The sequence below is a fragment of the Panthera uncia genome (assembly GCF_023721935.1).
Source record: "Panthera uncia isolate 11264 chromosome C1 unlocalized genomic scaffold, Puncia_PCG_1.0 HiC_scaffold_4, whole genome shotgun sequence".
In the NCBI taxonomy this organism is placed as follows: Eukaryota; Metazoa; Chordata; class Mammalia; order Carnivora; family Felidae; genus Panthera; species Panthera uncia.
Genome location: NW_026057585.1, coordinates 53,670,012 through 53,688,310, shown reverse-complemented (window position 1 = coordinate 53,688,310; position 18,299 = coordinate 53,670,012). Strand labels below are relative to the sequence as shown.

Sequence of the window (18,299 nt, the reverse complement as noted above, 5' to 3'; positions counted from 1 at the left end):
TGTTGTGGTTTTAATTTGAATTTCCTTCATTACTAAAAGATTGAGCATATTTTCATGTTTACTGGCCATTTATATTTCCTTTTCTGGGATACTTGCTGTGCCATTTGTACATTTCTATTAGATTCTTTTTTCTAACATAGTCTGTATTTTTTTGTTTGTTTTGTTTTTTCTCATGAATTCTATATTCTGGAAGCTAACTTTTGTATAACTTGTAAATATCTTTTCCAAGTTTATGGATTATCTTTTCACATCTTAAGGTGTCTTGATGAACAGGATAAAATAATGGAATTAATCTTTTTCCTTTATGATTTGTGCTTTTTGTATCTTTAAGAAACCCTTCCCTACTCCAGTGACAAAGGTATTTTCCTAAAATTTTCTTCTAAAAGTTTTAAGATTTGTCTTTTCTATTTAAGTCCTTATCTCCTGAAAATTGAATTTTGCGTATAACATGTCATCTAGGGATTTATTTTTAATTTTTTTTTCACATTGATAATTAGTTGTTTTAACCCATTTATTGAGAAGTGTATTCTTCCCCACTAATCTGCATTACCAGCTCTATCTCAGGTTTTTATATATGCATGGGTCTGTTTCTGACTCTTCATTTTGATAAATTGGTCCAGTACCGCAGTGTCTTATTACTATAATTTTACAGTACATCTTGATATGAGTCAAATTCTCCCACCTGATAGTTCCACTTCAGGAGGGTCTTAGCTATTGTGGGCTTTGCTCTTTCATATTGCAGTAGGCAGAATTTCGAAAACGGCCTCCCAAAGATGTCCTGCCCCATTCCCCAGAACTATGAAAATGAGATCCCACTTTTTTTGCTCAGTATATCTTTTTCTTTCCTTTTTTTTTTCAGTATATCTTTTTCTACCCTTTTACCCTTCACCTCTAAATCCCTGTGATTTAGACTTGACTAACCAGTTCCCCTCCTTAATTCCGCTTTCTCTTGCTAGTTTGCAAGTTGTACTTTTATTTTGTTCTTTCAAGGTGTGGTGTGGAGATTTTCACATATATATTTAACTTAAGAAAGTCTAAAATTAAATTTTTTTTAATGTTTATTTATTTATTTTGAGAGAGATCTAGTGAGTGAGCAGGGGAGGGACAGAGAGAGAGGGGGACAGAATCTCAAGCAGGCTCCACACCATCAGCATGAAGCTTGATTGGGGGCTTGAACCCATGGACCATGAGATCATAACCTAAGCTGAAATCAAGAGTTGGGCGCTTAACTGACTGAGCCATCCAGGTACCCCAACAGAGTTTAAAATTAATATATTTATGTCTTCTTTCTGAGCAAGGTAAGGACCACAAAATGCTTTTTTTTAATGCTTTTATTTATTTTTGAGAGAGAGAGAGATCCCGTGCGGGCACCTGCGAGTGTGGGGGAGGGACAGAGAGAGGGAGAAACAGAATCCGAAGCAGGCTCCAAGGCTCCAAGCTGTAAGCACAGAGCCCGACGCAGGCTCAAACTCATGAACCATGAGATCATGTCCTGAACCACGGTTGGACACTTAACCAACTGAGCCACTGAGGCACCCCAAGGACCGTAAAATGCTTCAACTCTAGTTACAAGTCCACCCCCACCATTAAAATGTTATTATTGCCTAGAATTTTAGACATTAATTACTGTTAGCTTCTGTAACAATTCATATTTATTTATGTTTACCCTCTATGTTTATCATTTTCTGTGCTCACCCTTTTTACAATTGCATCTTCTTTTGAGATAATTTTCTTTCTTTTTGAAGTACATCTTTGGGAGATTTTAAAAATTAAATTTTTTTTTAATGTTTATTTTTTGAGAGGAAGAGAGAGAGAGAGAGAGAGAGAGAGAGAGAGGAGAGAGAGAGAGAGCACAAGTGCATGCATGAGCTGGGGAGGGGCAGAGAGAGAAAGAGACAGAGGATTCGGAACAGGCTCTTCGCTGACAGCAGAGAGCTTGATGCGGGGCCCAAACCCACAAACCATGAGATCATGACCTGAGCTGAACTCAGATGCTTAACCAACTAAGCCACTCAGGTGCCCCAGAGATTTTAGTTTTTAAGCAATCTCTACACTCAGTGTGGGGCTTGAACTCACAACCCTGAAGTCGAGAGTCAGTGCTCCACCAACTGAGCCAGACAGGCATCCCCTAAGAAAATTTCTTTTAACTAGGCTCAATGCCCAGTGTAGGGCTTGAACTCACAACCCTGAGATCGAGTCATATGCTCTACCCATTGAGCTAACCAACCAGGCCCCCTGGGAGGTATTTTTCTTTTCTTTTTTTTAAGTAAGAGCCTGTTGGGTTTTTATATGAAAATGCCTTTATTTTGCACCCTAACATTTTATTCTGGGTATGGAATTCTGCATTGGCAATTATTTTCTCATAATATTTTGAAAATCTCATTCGGGGCGTCTGGGTGGCCCAGTCGGTTAAGCATCCGACTTCGGCTCAGGTCATGATCTTGCGGTCCGTGAGTTCGAGCCCCGTGTCAGGCTCTGTGCTGACAGCTCAGAGCCTGGAGCCTGTTTCAGATTCTGTGTCTCCCTCTCTCTCTGACCCTCCCCCGTTCATGCTGTCTCTCCCTGTCTCAAAAAAATAAATAAACAAACATTAAAAAAAAATTAAACAAAAATCTCATTCATTGTCTTTTAGTTTCTATTGCTATGTTCAGATATCAGCTGTCATTTCAGTTGTTATCTTTGTAGGTAATTTGTCTTTTCTGTCACTGAAATTTCACTATGATATATCTAAGTGTGAATATTAAAAACTTTATCCTCAGGATTTTCTGGGATTTCTGACTCTAATAAATGGTAACCTTCTGTTTCTTCTCATTCCATTTTCTCCTTGTAAAACTCTAGTTAGATATATTAGATCTTTGGTTATTTATTTATTTAAATGTTTATTTATTTGAGAGAGAGAATGAGAATGAGCAGGGGAGGGGCAGAGAGAGAGGGAGACACAATCTGAAGCAGGCTCCAGCCTCTGAGCTGTCAGCACAGAACCTGACGTGGGGGTTGAACTCAGACCTTGAGATCATGACCTGGATCAAAGTTGTATGCTTAACCAACTGAGCCACCCAGCCACCCCTGATCTTTGGTCTTTTATTAATTCACCACATATGTGTAGGGCACTTGTGCCAAAGCAGGTAAGATAGCAGAAAATAAAACAGACAACAATCTCTTTGTCTCATCGAGTTTATATTTTCAGTTCTCTCTTCAAATATTGCATCTCCCTCATTTCTGTTTTCCCTGTGCAACTCTTTTTTCTTAATGTTTATTTTTTAAATGTTTATTGATTTATTTTGACAGAGAACACGAGCAGGGGAGGGGCAGAGAGAGAGGGAGAGAGAATCCCAAGCAGGCTCTGTGCTGACAGCCCCCGACGCAGGACTTGATCCCATGAACTGTGAGATCATGACCTGAGCCAAAATCAAGAGTTTGGATGCTTAACTGAGTGACCCAGGCGCCCCACTTGTGCAACTCTTATTAGATATGTTGGATTCCTTCATCCTATCCTCTATGTCTCATAATCTCCTATATTTTTCATATCATGGTTTCACCCTATTGCTTTTTTAATAATCATCAGATCTGTCTTCCTGTTCATTACTTTCCTTTTTAATTGTGTTTAATCTATTTTAACTATCCACTGAGTTTTATAATTTTAATTATTGTTTTATTTCCTAAAGTTCTACTTGTTTCCTTTTCTTTTTAATTAATTAATTAATTTTTTACATTTATTTATTTTTGAGAGACAGGCAGAACACAAGTAGGGGAGGGGCAGAGAGAGAATGAGACACAGAATCCGAAGCAGGTTCCTGGCTCTGAGCTGTCAGCACAGAGCCTGAACCAGGGCTGAAACTCACAAACCATGAGATCATGACCTGAGTCAGACCCTTAACTGACTGAGCCACCCAGGTGGCCCTGTTTGTTTCCTTTTCAAATCATCTTCGTCATTTCTGATTATCTCTTGTTCCTTCAGCATATTCTAGTGTCTTCTTTTATATCTTTAAACATAGTAGCCATACTTATTTTATATTCCCTATCAGAAAATTCTAGTATCTGCAGTCTTATTTCCTGGTTTGTTGTTTTTGTAGATTCTAGCTCATGGTATTTTGTTTCTTTGTGAGTTTAGTGATTTTTTAAAAAAATTGTGAGCTCATGTTACCTCGAACTTTTATCTGTGAGAATTCTTTGAGGCCCGGGTTCACTATGTATTTTTCCACAGAGGATTTATGTTGCCTCTTGCTAGGCACTTTGGGCACTATTAACAAAAGTTAAACCAAATTCTCCATCTTAAGGTTTCTTTGGCTCTATACTTGGTGTGAATTCAGGCCTCACACTGGGTGAATGCAGGATAATGTTATTTTCAGGAGACTTTTTTCTTGTACTATAGGAGCCAAGGCAGAGGTAAATACTATCTTCACCATCTCCCACAAAGCATTTTTTTTTAATATCCTTGTAGATTGTTCTCTGACATTGAAGTTTTTACCTGTTCAAGTACTAGGCTTTGCCTCCTTAATTCATTGCTTAGAGCTTCTCAGTAGCCAGGCTATAGGCCATAAAAGATGATTGGATATCCTCAGGACAAATGTTTACTTGTCTGGATCTTATACTTTTTTTGTTGTTTCCGGCCCCTGAGGAATTCTCTTGTTTTGATGTTAATTCAGCCATACCCCACCCTGTATTGGAAGTGTTTTCCTTATCTTCTAAGTCTGCCTGGTTGCTGGAAACTGGTCTCATCTGCATTTTTAAAAGCTCCACAAGCTGCTCTGATCTTTATAAAATGTTGATACAGATGATGGTTAAAGCCACAGGGTTGGGAGTATTTATACTGCAAGAAAAAAACACATTTAACCACTAATCTCCTTCACAGAGAAGGGGAATGATTAAAGGAGGTTGAGAAGAAACCATGAGGGAGGATTAGAGTCTGGAAGCCAGGAAATCAGAGAATTATAAGAAGTAAAGACTGGCCTTCAGTGTCAAGTTCTAGACATGTCAAGTAGGGTGAAAATTAAAAATAGACAAAAGATCTCTAGGAGGCCAATGTGAGCCTTCTTATTGTCAGACTATAATAAATTGAGGGCTAAATGGTAGTTACCAAGTGTACATAATGGATTTTAGGAAGTTTGTGAATGCAAGGAGGAAGCTAGAATGGGGTAAGGAGGTCAGAGGAAAAGCCCAGTTAAAAGTTGTTATGTAAAATATATAGTTTATGTTACCTTTGCTTTCAGCCCATAACTGGCACATTGGACGGTCATCTCCTTTTCTTCCTTCAGCACTATTTTATTCCTGATCATTATTTAGTTTGTAATCCTAATTATAATTTACCTTTAGTCTTCTGATTTTGACAGATATATTATTTTCTTTGAACTTTTCTTGTTGAGGTAAAGTTGAAAAAACTAAGGGTATAGAGTAGAATAATTTAAGAAATCACACTATTTCAGTATTACTGGCATATATAATCAGATGCTTAATGGGAATTGAATAGAGGACATCAAGCATATATAATACTTTTCTATCTTTGTGACTTACATACATTATTTATTCTAACATTTCTCTCCTAAACTCTGACCTTACTCAGTTACTCCCCTTATCTGAAAAACAGGACTCTTGGGGCACCGGGGTGGCTCAGTCGGTTAAGCATCTGACTCTGCTTCAGCTCAGGTCATGATCTCATGGTTTTGTGAGTTCAAGCCCCGCCTCAGGCTCTGTGCTGGCAATGAGGAGCCTGCTTGGGATTTTCTCTCTCTCTCTCTCTCTCTCTCTCTCTCTCTCACTCAATCCCCCGCCCCGCTCTCCCTCTCTCTCTCTCTGCCCCTCCTCTACTCATGCTGTCTCTGTCTCTCTCAAAAATAAATAAATAAACTTAAAAAAAAAAACACCAGGACTCCTGCTTATTTTAAACTTTGCTTTAATTAATTAATTAAATTTTTAAGTAGGCTCCACTCTCAGAGTGGAGCCCAGTGTGGTGTTCGAACTCACAACCCTGAGATCAAGACCTGAGCTGAGATCAAGAGTTGGACACTTAACTGACTGAGCCACCCAGGTGCCCCTAAACTTCACTCTTAAGTTGTCCCGTAAGAAAGTCAGCATAATAAAATTACTTTTGGATTACTGTATAGGAAAAGTATTGTTATTGTACAGTAGTAGAATATTTGTAGGCTCTTTCTTAGGTGGTTGTATGTTTCTGTCATTTTTTAGATGAGAAGAATAAAATGCTAAGCACTAAGAAAAATTGTGATTTTGAGTTATTAACCCCATCATAAAGAATATAACATTTTTAGCACTCATGTGTGAAGAACTGTTATGTCATAGGAGGCTGGGAGAATTAAAGAATTAAGTATGACATCTGTGATTCTGCTAGGATTTTTTTCTCTCAATTAGAATACTTTTTTATCATAATTTCTTTTTAACATGCTTATTCTCATTTGCATTTCATTTATCTTTTAAGATTGTAATTAGGAAGCACTCAAGTAAGGAAGCTCAGGTTAGCTTGCTTAGTATTAGTCCATTGTTTCTCCTTTGGAAATGCATATATTGTATAGCCAAACTACTTATGTGTATTGTAATTTAAATTTTTCTAGAATGTGTACTTACATATTTACATTATACTCCTTACTTGAGTGCTGCTTATGTAGTTAGTTTTTACAGACCTAGAAATAATGAGTAAAGATTTTTTAAAAAAGATTTTATTTTTATGTAATCTCTATACCCAATGTGGGGCTTGAATTTACCTTGAAATCAAGAGTTGCATGCTCTACTGACTGAGCCAGCCAGGCACCCCAAAATATTGAATAAATCTTGCCTTGTTACTTTTTTTTTTTTTTTTTTAACGTTTATTTATTTTTGAGACAGAGAGAGACACAGCATGAACGGGGGAGGGTCAGAGAGAGGGAGACACAGAATCGGAAGCAGGCTCCAGGCTCTGAGCTGTCAGCACAGAGCCTGACGCGGGGCTCGAACTCACGGACCGCGAGATCATGACCTGGGCCGAAGTTGGACGCTCAACCGACTGAGCCACCCAGGCGCCCTGCCTTGTTACTTTTAAACAAGCTTTGGGGAGGAAACAAATTCTTTTTATTTATTTATTTATTTTTGTTTAAAGTTTATGTTTTAGTACTCTGCACCCATTGTGGGACTAGAACTTATGACCCTGAGATCAAGTGTTGGCATGCGTCACTGACTGAACCAGCCAGGAGCCTGGGGAGGAAACAAATTCTGATTTTAGTGTGTTTCTTATTTCTTGTAGAGATTCACAGTTCTCTGTACTTGGTCCAAACTGTTACTGATGTTTTTTGAGCAAATAGCAACACTTGAATGAAGGAAAGTTATTTTATTCTAATACCCCTTTTCCCCTAAGTTGTATTGGTTATTTAGGAGGAATAGGCCATTGAGAATCTTTTTTTTTTTCTTTTTTTTCCCCCAACATATCAATCATTGTTAAAGTATGATTGTGCTCTATTTAATTGGTTAGCTTCTCTCAACTTCCCCATTGCTATATATAATGTTTCTTGTTACTCACCAAGAACGTATCAAAAGAGGATTTTGTTCTGGAAAACTTTAGCCAAATTCTTTTCTCTTAGAATGTTTAAAATGTAAATGTAAAGGCAGTTAGAATGTATTGTTATCAAAGAAACTACTTTTAAAATTATAACATAATTCTGAATAGTTCAATAATTTATAAAATGAACATTTAAGTGGTGTTTAAGCCCATTTCCCTGAGAACAAGACAAAACTGAAACTCTGTAGATACATATTAGTGTGTTTTCTTTATGTAATTCTGATTCTCCTGTAAATGAATTTGTAGAATTAATCACTGTGGAAGGAATCCTTTTTGTCCTTCCCAGGTGAAGCTCCCATAGGTACAGTTGGGTTGTCCTTCTGGGTTGCTTTAAGGGCACTTTAGCAGTTTTAAAAACTTAAGTACTAATTTCATAGCCAGTGTCAGCTGGATTTATTGAAGTAGGTCAGACTCTGGATAGAAACTTGTTTCTCAACCCTAAAGAGAGTCATTATCCATTCTTCTATTTGTTAGAGAATGGTAATAAATTCTTCCACATTGACCACAAGTCTAGAGCAATTTCAGAAAATCTAGATAGTTGGATTTTTTCAGGTATAGAAAATTACCTAAGATCCTCTCTGACTTTTATTATCCCCATGGAGCTAAACAAAAAATAAAGGCAAATAAACAAAAAATAGAAATCAGTTCCAACCCCCCCTCCCCCCCAAAAGAAGCCATAGACCATGGTTGTATTCTTTAAAATAGAAACAAACAGGGGCGCTTGGGTGGCTCAGTCAGTTAAGCATCTGACTTCAGCTCAGGTCATGAACTTACGGTTTGTGGATTCTAGCCCTGCATCGGGCTCTGTGCTGACGGCTTGGAGCCTGGAGCCTGCTTTGGATTCTGTGTCTTCCTTGATCTCTGTCCCTCCCCTCCTTATTCTCTCTCTCTCTCTCTCTCTCCCTCCCTCCCTCCCTCCCTCCCTCCTAAAAATGAATAAATATTAAAAAAGAAATGAAACACATGCATTTCTATCCTGTAAAATAGACATACAAAAGTTGCAATTAATTCATTGGGGATATATTTTTCCTTTTTTAAAAAAAAATACAGGTCAATTTAATTAAGTTTTTTTTTAAGTTTATTTAGGTTGAAAGAGCGAGCGCAAGTGGGTGAGGGGCAGAGAGAGAATCCCAAGCAGGCTGCATTCCCTCGGTGTGGAGCCCAACCCAAGGCTTGAACTCATGAACCATGAGATGATGACCTGAACCAAAATCAAAAGTCTGACACTTAGCACCCAGGTGTCCCGATTAAATACATTTTTAATGAAAGTATGCACTATATGCTTAGCAATATGTTTCCTTTGAACTCTGGAAAATCACATTCTCTTGTGTTCATAGAAACGAAAATTCTTACTTGGGTAGCAGTTAGGAAATTGTATAGTCATGTGACAAAATATGTGATACTGAAAATACATTATAAGAAGTCAATAATCAGTGAACAATGTGTGTGTGTGTGTGTGTGTGTGTTTAATTTATTTAGAGAGAGAGAGTGAGTACAGGAGGGGCAGAGAGAGGGAGAGAGACAATCCCAAGCAGGCTCTGTGCTGTCCTCCACGTGGGGCTTGAATTTACAAACCGTGAGATCATGACTTGAGTCGAAACCAAGAGTCAGACGCTTAATATGCTGAGCCACCCAGGTGCTTCAGTGAACAATGTGTTTTTAATTTATAAGGGAAGGTTTCATGGAGGATTCGGAATTTGAGATGGTTCTTGGAAGTTGGATATGAGTTGTTGTAAGGGGTATATAAATAGGGAGTAAGTAGCATGAACAGAGGCTTGGAATTTCAAAGTGTCAGACAATAACTTAAAAATGTTTTGGGCAAGAACCAATAGATGGGCACTGTGTTAAAATAGTTGGCATAATTACTTGGTTTGCCATCACAGATGGCACAGTTGCACATCTGGTTAAGTGGAAAATTGGACTCAAAATTTCAAATCTCTTCAACTTGAAGTCCTTGCTATATCACACAGGTTGTCTCAACATCTATGCTTCAACATCATTTACTGAGAATCTAGTAGGTGCCATTACATCTGAGAATACAAAAATGAACAAGATATGGTACTTTTTTTTGAGAGAGAGACAGGAGTGTGTGTGTGTGTGTACATATGTCTGTGTACTGTGGGTAATTCCTTGTGACAGTCACTCTTTATATATGCTTTGGAGATGTTAATCTGCTTTTCCCATGATTATCTCAACAGTGGGGTTATCTCCTCGGGTGGAGATGCTAGCCATTTAAGAATATTGGTATAGTATAGCCATTAAATGCACAAAACCCTATTTAACATAGTTTCCAAAGCTGGAGAAAATATGCTTTGGATTTGAGTGAACTTTAGTACATCATTCTCCAGTGTGAAATTAATTATTCCCGGTGGAGTAATGAGTATATTTGATTGTATGTGATTTTCAATTGCAGATTTAAAAACCTATGACTCTAGGTGTCTGGGTTTCTGACAATTTTTTAGTCACCTGCTAGTTAAATAGTGGATGTTCACAATTTTCGAATGGAATTACCTTTATGTCATTTAACATGACTTAAGGTTAATAACCCACTCACACACGTTGCCAACAGTATAAAACTGGATTATGGAGCCAGTTTGCCTGGGTTGAAATCCAGACCCTGCTACTTAATACCTGGGTGACCATTGCCTCTCTTTTCACCTGTAAAGTAGGGATACTAATAATACTTCATTGTTGTATCTGGCACATATTAAGTGCTATCAATTGCTAAAGATCTATTATTCCGTATTTGCTATTTTGAAATAAAAAAAGCTGAAACTGATAGTTTTTATGTCACTTATTTGACAGCAAAGCCTGACCTAACTAATGTCTTTTTCTTTTTTTAAAATTTGTTTTAATGTTTATTCATTTCTGAGAGACAGAGAAAGAGTGTGAGCGGGGGAGGGGCAGAAAGAGGGAGACACAGAATCTGAAGCAGCTCCAGGCTCTGAGCTGTCAGCACAGACCCTGGATGAGGGACTGGAACTCATGAATGATGAGATCATGACCTGAGCCGAAGTCAGACGCTTAACCCTCTGAGCCACCCAGGTGCCTCTACTAATGTCTTTATAACATATAGTATGTTTTGGTTCTGTACTGAACCTTGTTATTTGTATTTAGTTTGCAAAAGCCCTTTGTAAAGTATAGATACTCATTTTTATTGTTTTATGATACTTAGTGGACAGTCTTTCTCGTGAAGTAAAAATAAACTTGGATATTTTAAAATTAGTATTATTAACTAATTAGTGTTAATAATATCTTGTATTTATTGAATGTTTACTGTGTGCCACATCCTTTACTGGGTATTTTATATCATTATCTTACATATTCCAGTAGTTCTGCAGGTAGTTCTTGTTTTTAATGGGTTGAGGTTTAGGGAGGTTAAGTAATTTGTCCAAGATCACTCAGTCACTCTGTGTGCTAACAGTGATAGGATTCAGACCTCATCTCTGCTGTTTTTGGTAATGTCTGTGATTCTTTTCTTTAACCTATACTGCCTCTATAATTTAGAAAATTTTCGGTGCGACTGGGTGGCTCAGTCAGGTGTCCGACTCTTGATCTCAGCTCAGGTCATGATCTCATGGTTTGTGAGTCCAAGCCCCGCATCAGGCTCTGTGCTGACAGCATGGAGCCTGCTTAGGATACCCACTCTCTCTCTATTTCTCTATTCCTCCTCAACTTATGCTCTCACTCTCTCTATCTCAAAATAAATAAGTTAAAAAAAATTTTTTTTAAATTTTTCATGAGGAAATAAAATCATTGGTATATTAAAGTATATTGTTGTCTGGCTGTTTTTACCTTTCATGTTAGGTGCTGGAAAACCCCCTATGTTTGGTGATTATGAAGCTCAGAGACACTGGCAAGAAATTACTTTTAATTTACCCATCAAACAATGGTATGGATAATTTTAACTTGATTTTATTGTTTATCATAGTTAATACAGATTATATGAAGATACGTAGGAAAATGTATATAAAAGGAATATATATTCAAGGAAAATATGCTATTCCTCTTCAGCATACTCATTTTCCTGTATACTGATACCACTTACTACCTTGTATATCATAGGCTCATATTTAAAGTTTCATACTCCTGAAAGTTACCCATGTACTCAGCAGCTAAAATATGATGAGAACTTTGAGGAAAGAACACTGTATGCTTTAGAAGCTTCTCTGTACATAAACTAAAGAACCATCCTGGGCTAACAGTATTTTTTCTGGTGGTTTCACAAACTGTCTTTGTTAGGAATGAATGAGATATGAAAGAGCAGTAGCTTAGCAGTGAGGAGTGTAGGTGCTCAAATTAGACTGCCTGAGTTCAGATCCTTGTCTACTGTCTACTAGCTGTAGCTGTGTGACCTTTGGCAAAATTACTTAACATTTCTGCCACGGTTTTTTCACTTGTAGAGTGGAAATGATAGAATACATATTTCACTGGGTTATTGTGAGTATTGAATAAAACGATACATGTAAAACACTTAGACTAGTGTTTGCAACAAGATGAGCTCTCAGGAAATGTTAGCTGTGGTTATATCTTTACTGAAATTTGTGCCTGTGTCATCTTTATCAAATATATTCCAATAACAATTGATAACATTGCTTATTGATTTATTGGATGCCTAATAGATTATTTTATTAGACTGGCTGTACAAACTGTTTACATTGTTCTGTTGATTGCTTTGATCACGGCTTTTTTTTTTTTTCTTATATACTGATACATTTATTCGAGTCTTTAGAATCCAAATGAACCATTTCATGTGATTTTATGTGAGGAAAGTATATGATACCTTTTTTTCCAGAGCTAAAATACATTTATTATTATTTTTAAATTAAAGTGTAATTGACATACAAAACCTGTTCCAGGTGTACATCATAGTGATTTGATATTTTTATACCTTACTCAGTGATCCCCATGATAAGTCTAATCACTTTCACCATACAAATTTATTACAATATTATTGACTATGTTCCCTGTGCTGTACATTACATCCCCATGACTTATTTTATAACTAGTTTGTACCTTTTAATCCCCTTCACCTATTTTGTCCACCTTCCAACCCCTTCCCACTCTGATAACCAACAGTTTCCTGTCCATATGACTCTGTTTCTGTTTTATTTGCTCATTTGTTTTTCTAGATTGCATACATAAGTGAAATCATACAGTATTTGTCTTTCTCTGACTTTTTTCACTTAACAATACTTTCTAGGTCCATCCATGTTGTTGCAAATGGCAAGATTTTGTTCTTTTTTGTGGCTGAGTAATATTCCACTGCATATATTCAGTTGATCCTTGAACAACACAGGTTTGAACAAACTACAGAGGTCTACTTATATGTGGATTAAAAAAAATTTTTTTTTTAATGTTTATTTTTGAGAGAGAGAGCAAGAGAGAGAGAGCGTGAGCAGGGAGGGACAGAGAGAGAGGGAGACACAGAATCTGAAGCAGGCTCCAGGCTCTGAGCTGTCAGCCCAGAGCCTGATGCAGGGCTCGAACTCATGGACCGTGAGATCGTGACATGAGCTGAAGTCGGATGCTTAGCTGACTAAGCCACCCAAGTGCCCCAAGGATTTTTAAAATAAGTATAGTACAGTGCTAGAAATATATTTTCTCTTCCTTATGATTTTAATAGCATTTCCTTCTTGCTAGCTTACTTATTGTAAGAATACAGTATGTAATATGTATAATATACAAGATAAATGTTAATCAACTGTTATGTTATTGGTAAGGCTTTCAGTCAGCAGGCTATTGGTAGTTGAGTTTGGGAAATCAGAAGTTATACATGGATTTTCACTATGTTGGGGGTTTGGGGCAACTAACTTCTGCATTATTCAAGATTTATTTGTATATAACATTTTCTTTATCCATTGATCTAGCAATGGATACTTAGGTTATCTTGGCTATTGTAAATAATGCTATAATGAACATAGGGGTACATGTATCTTTTCAAATTGGTGTTTTCATTTTCTTTGGATAAATACCCAGAAGTGGAATTGCTAGATCATATGCTAGTACTATTTCTGATTTTTGAGGAACGTTTGTACTGTTTTCCATAGTGGTTGGACCAAGTTACATTCCCAGCAGTTCACGAGTTCCCTTTTCTCTACATCCTCTCCAACACTTGTTTCTTGTCTTTGTGATCTTAGCCAACCAATCTGACTGGTGTGAGGAGATGATACCTTATTGTGGTTTGGATTTGTATTTTTCTGATTATTAGTGATGTTGATTATCTTTTCATGTGACTGTTGGCTGTCTTTATGTCTTTGGAAAAATGGCTATTCAAGAATGTGCTCTGCCCATTTTTTAATTGGGTTGTTTGTTTTTTTATTAAGTTTTGTAAGTTCTTTATGTATTTTGGACATTAACTACTTAGTGGATGTGTGATTTGCAAATACAGTAGGTTGCCTTTTTTTTTAAATTTTATTTTTAAGTAATCTTGCTATACCCAACATGGGGCTCAAACTCCCAACCCCAAGATAAAGAGTTGCACACCCTACCAATTGAGCCAGCCAGGTGCCTGCCTTTTTGTTTTGTTATTTTCCTTCACTGGAAAAGAACTGCTTTTTAGTTTGATGTAATCCCATTTTTTTTTTTTTTTTTTTTTTTTTTTAGCTTTTGTTGTCCTTGCCTTAAGATACTGTTCCAAAAATATAGTGCTCAGACTGATGTCAAAGAACTTATGCTTATGTTTTCTTCTAGTAGTTTTATAGTTTTAGTTATTTTTTTTTTTTTAACGTTTATTTATTTTTGAGACAGAGAGAGACACAGCATGAACGGGGGAGGGTCAGAGAGAGGGAGACACAGAATCCGAAACAGTCTCCAGGCCCTGAGCTGTCAGCACAGAGCCCGACGCAAGGCTCGAATTCACCGACCGCGAGATCGTGACCTGAGCTGAAGTCGGCTGCTTAACCGACTGAGCCACCCAGGCGCCCCAATATAGTTTTAGTTCTTATATTCAAATCTTTAATCCATTCTAAAGTTATCTTTGTGTATGGTATAAGATAGTGGTCCAGTTTCATTCTTTTGCATGTAGCTGTCCAGTTTTCCCAACGCCATTTATTGAAGAGACTGTTATTTCCCCATTGTATATTCTTGCCTCTTTTGTCATAGATTAATTGACCATATATTCATAGGTTTATTTTTGGGTTCTCTTCTGTTCCATTGATCTCTGTGTCTGTTTCATGCCAGTACCATACTGTTTTTTTTTTTTTATAAGAATAACATTTTATTGGAAATATATTTTTATTTAAATAGATTTTTATGGGGCGCCTGGGTGGCTCAGTCGGTTAAGCGTCCAACTTCAGCTCAGGTCACGATCTCACCGTCTGTGGGTTCGAGCCCTGCATCGGGCTCTGGGCTGATGGCTCAGAGCCTGGAGCCTGCTTCCGATTCTGTGTCTCCCTCTCTCTCTGCCCCTCTCCTGTTCATGCTCTGTCTCTCTCTGTCTCAAAAATAAAAAAAACGTTAAAAAAAAAATTAAATAGATTTTTATTTTACTTCATATACCCTTATATGAATTTGCTTAGCAATTGAATTCAGCACTAATTCTTTTTTTTTTTTAATGTTTATTTTTGACAGAGAGAGAGAGAGACAGAGACAGAGAGACAGAGTATGAGCGTGGGAGGGGCAGAGTATGAGCGTGGGAAGAGACAGACATAGAATCCGAGGCAGGCTCCAGGCTCTGAGCTGTCAGCACAGAGCCTGATTCTTTTTTTTTTTTCTTAAAGTTTATTTATTTTGAGAGAGAACGACTGGAGGAGGGGCGGGGGGGGGGGGAGAGACAGAATCCCAAGCAGGCTCTGCAATATCAGTGCAGAGCCAATGTGGGGCTCTAACTCACGAACTGTGAGATCATGACCTGAGCTGAGATCAAGGGTTGGATGCTTGACCGACTGAACCAGCCAGGGGCCCTCATACTGTTTTGATTACTATAGCTTTGATAGTTTGAAATCAGGGAGTGTGATACTTCCAGCCTTGTTCTTTCTCAAGATTGTTTTGGCTTTTGGGGTCTTTGGTGGTTGCATAAATATTTTTGTATTCTTTTTTTTTGGTCACTGCTTATATATCATTTAAGAGAGAGTTTCGTACATGAACGTCATATTGAACTTCCTATTAATAGGTTGGCTCTACCCTAGTCAAAGAGCATTTAAAATTGAGATGAGTTAAATATTTGACATTATGCATTGTACTATTTTGAGCATCTTCCATACCTTTATACAGTGATTTTTTAAAAAAGTTTATTTATTTTGAGAGAGAAAGCAGGGGAGGGGCAGAGAGAGAGAGAGAGAGAGAGAGAGAGAGAGAGAGAAAGAGAATCCCAAGCAGTCTCTGCACTGTCAGCGTGGAGCCCGACGTGGAGCTCCAACTACCGAACTAGTGGGACCATGACTTGAGCCAAAACCAAGAGCCAGCTGCTAAACCAACTGAGCCATCCAGGCACCCCTCCTCATATAGTGACTTAACCAATGAGTATCACTCTTCCAATTATTAATACATTTTTAATGTGTTTTTCTCTTGCTTGATTGATAGAATAAGGTAATGTTTGTTGAGGGAAACCAGCCCATTGCTTTTGAGTTTTGGAATTCTTTTTTATTCCTTTGTAAAAATTACACAGATAAGACAATTATTGTATTTTTGGCTGTTCTCTTGTTAAGTACTTCTTAACAGATTTTGATATAAAAGTAATTGTGATATTTTGTATTGAAAGATTAAGGTGATAAATTGCAGCTTTTGGCTTTAATGGTAGGTGGCGAAAACATTGATTCCAGGAGTGAGAATATCATCTTTTTTTTTTTTGAGAATATAATCTTAATTCAGTATGGAGAGTGGATTATTCTGATCTATCTCAGTTTTCAGTTTTCTGCACCAATTGTCTCCTAGTTTAACCCAGATAATCAGGAGTTGACTGTATGTATACATTTTCATTCTGTTTTCTTTGTTAAAAACCAGACTGTAATTATATGATCCAGTTTTAACCATGATCTGTGAGCCTTAAATATTATGAAATGGCTAATCTCGGTAGTAAATTTTAATAGTTTTGAAATCTTTATTAAGGAGTGGGTACCATGAGAATCCTGAATGGTAGACTTAGAAACAGAGACATATGGTATAAAGAAACATGATTTATCATTAGTTGATTATGCAATACTTCATGATGTTCATAAGAAATTTAAGAAATATGATTTAGTATAATAAATGTCAGAAATTTTCTCTTTATGAGTGGATAGACAAGAAAACCAAAAATGTACACCTGGAAATTCTAAGAGAAACTGATCTGTTTCAGATTCATGTTTAAATGGTGTGATTTCTTATTTTTTTTACTTCAGTTTTCCAATAGTGAAGTCTTTCTCTTTTTAGAGAGTTAGCTCTAGAGAGTTAGCTATAGGTAACTATAGCTAACTTGTCAAAACTCTTTGCAAGTGAAATAGTCATTTAAAATATATCAGGAGGGGTGCCTGAGTGGTTCAGTGAGTTGTGTCCAACTTTTGATCTTAGCTTAGGTCTTGATCTTAGGGTTGTGAGTTCAAGCTCTGCATTGGGCTCCACTGTGGGTGTGGAGCCTACTTAAAAAAAGAAAAAGATATCAGGATTGGTCATGTTAACTTTAGAAGTGTTAGTTTTAATAATTAAAAAATATTAAATTAAAAGAAAACTTTTTATTATTTATTCATTGTGTATTACTGTAATAAAATAGAACTAAATTTGTAATAAACTTTATAATGCACATTCCTTATATGTGGGATCAGGAGCACTTTTGGCATCAAGTAATAGAAAACCTGAGTAATAGTAGCTTAAGCAGTAATCTTTTTATAATTTTTTTCTGATATTTATTTTTGAGATAGAGTGAGAGACAGAGTACAAGTGGGGGAGGCACAGAGAGAGAGGGAGACACAGAGTAAGAAGCAGGCTCCAGGCTCTGAGCTGTCAGAACAGAGCCCGACACAGTGCTCGAATTCACAAACCGTTAGATCCTGACCTGAGCTGAAGTCGGACACTTAACCGACTAAGCCACTCAGGTGCCTCAATAAAATAATTATATTATCTCAAGAAGTAGGTCATTGTAATGCTAGTAAAGTGGCTCAGCAATAGCAATCAGGGACTCAGGCTTTACCCATTCTTCCTCTCTGCTGTTCTTTCTTCTTGGAATGTTAGCTTTTCATCCTGAGTCTGTCCACTCCATAGTCTGTAGATGACTGCTCAGGCTACAAGTGTTGTAACTTTATACAACCATGCTCAAGGCAGGAATAATAGGAATGCCTTCTTATTACCTCTCTTTTTGTCATGGAGCAAAATCTTTCCCAACTTTAAAGCAATCGTTAATAAAAGAAATGCTTGACTCAGTGCAGGTATGGTTTATACCTGGGGCTAACGGAAGAGTCCACTTACCCTGAGCTTGTTTTCTAAACAAAACCACAGTTTTATAAATCAAGAGGATTGGTGGGCATGGCTGTTTATTTCAGCATTGTTTATTTCAGCATTGTTTATAGTAATGAGAAATCTGACACACTCTAAATTTTCTCTTATAGGGGGATGATTAAATAAACTATATTTTCTCTGTTCACATGGTTTTTTCTGGATAGATTGTTAGAAGTGGAATCTCTGAAGTAGACAGTTTTAATGGATACCAACACAAGAATATCTTCTTTCTACACACATTTATCAACACTTAATAACCCCAGACTTTTAAAATTTCCATTTCCTTGAGTACTTGTGACATTTAACATTTTTTAATATATTTGCTGATCAATGTATTTCTTCTAAAAAT

The 18,299-nt window shown here is 37.0% G+C and overlaps 1 protein-coding gene across 1 annotated transcript in view; it reads left to right on the top strand.

The window, feature by feature from the left end:
* Nucleotides 1-18,299, top strand: part of ALG6 (ALG6 alpha-1,3-glucosyltransferase) — a 65,929-nt gene that overhangs the window by 7,888 nt on the left and 39,742 nt on the right. The window contains exon 3 of the mRNA XM_049617062.1: nucleotides 11,348-11,432. Coding sequence (XP_049473019.1) covers nucleotides 11,348-11,432 — 85 coding nt within the window. The remainder of the gene's footprint in view (nucleotides 1-11,347; nucleotides 11,433-18,299) is intronic.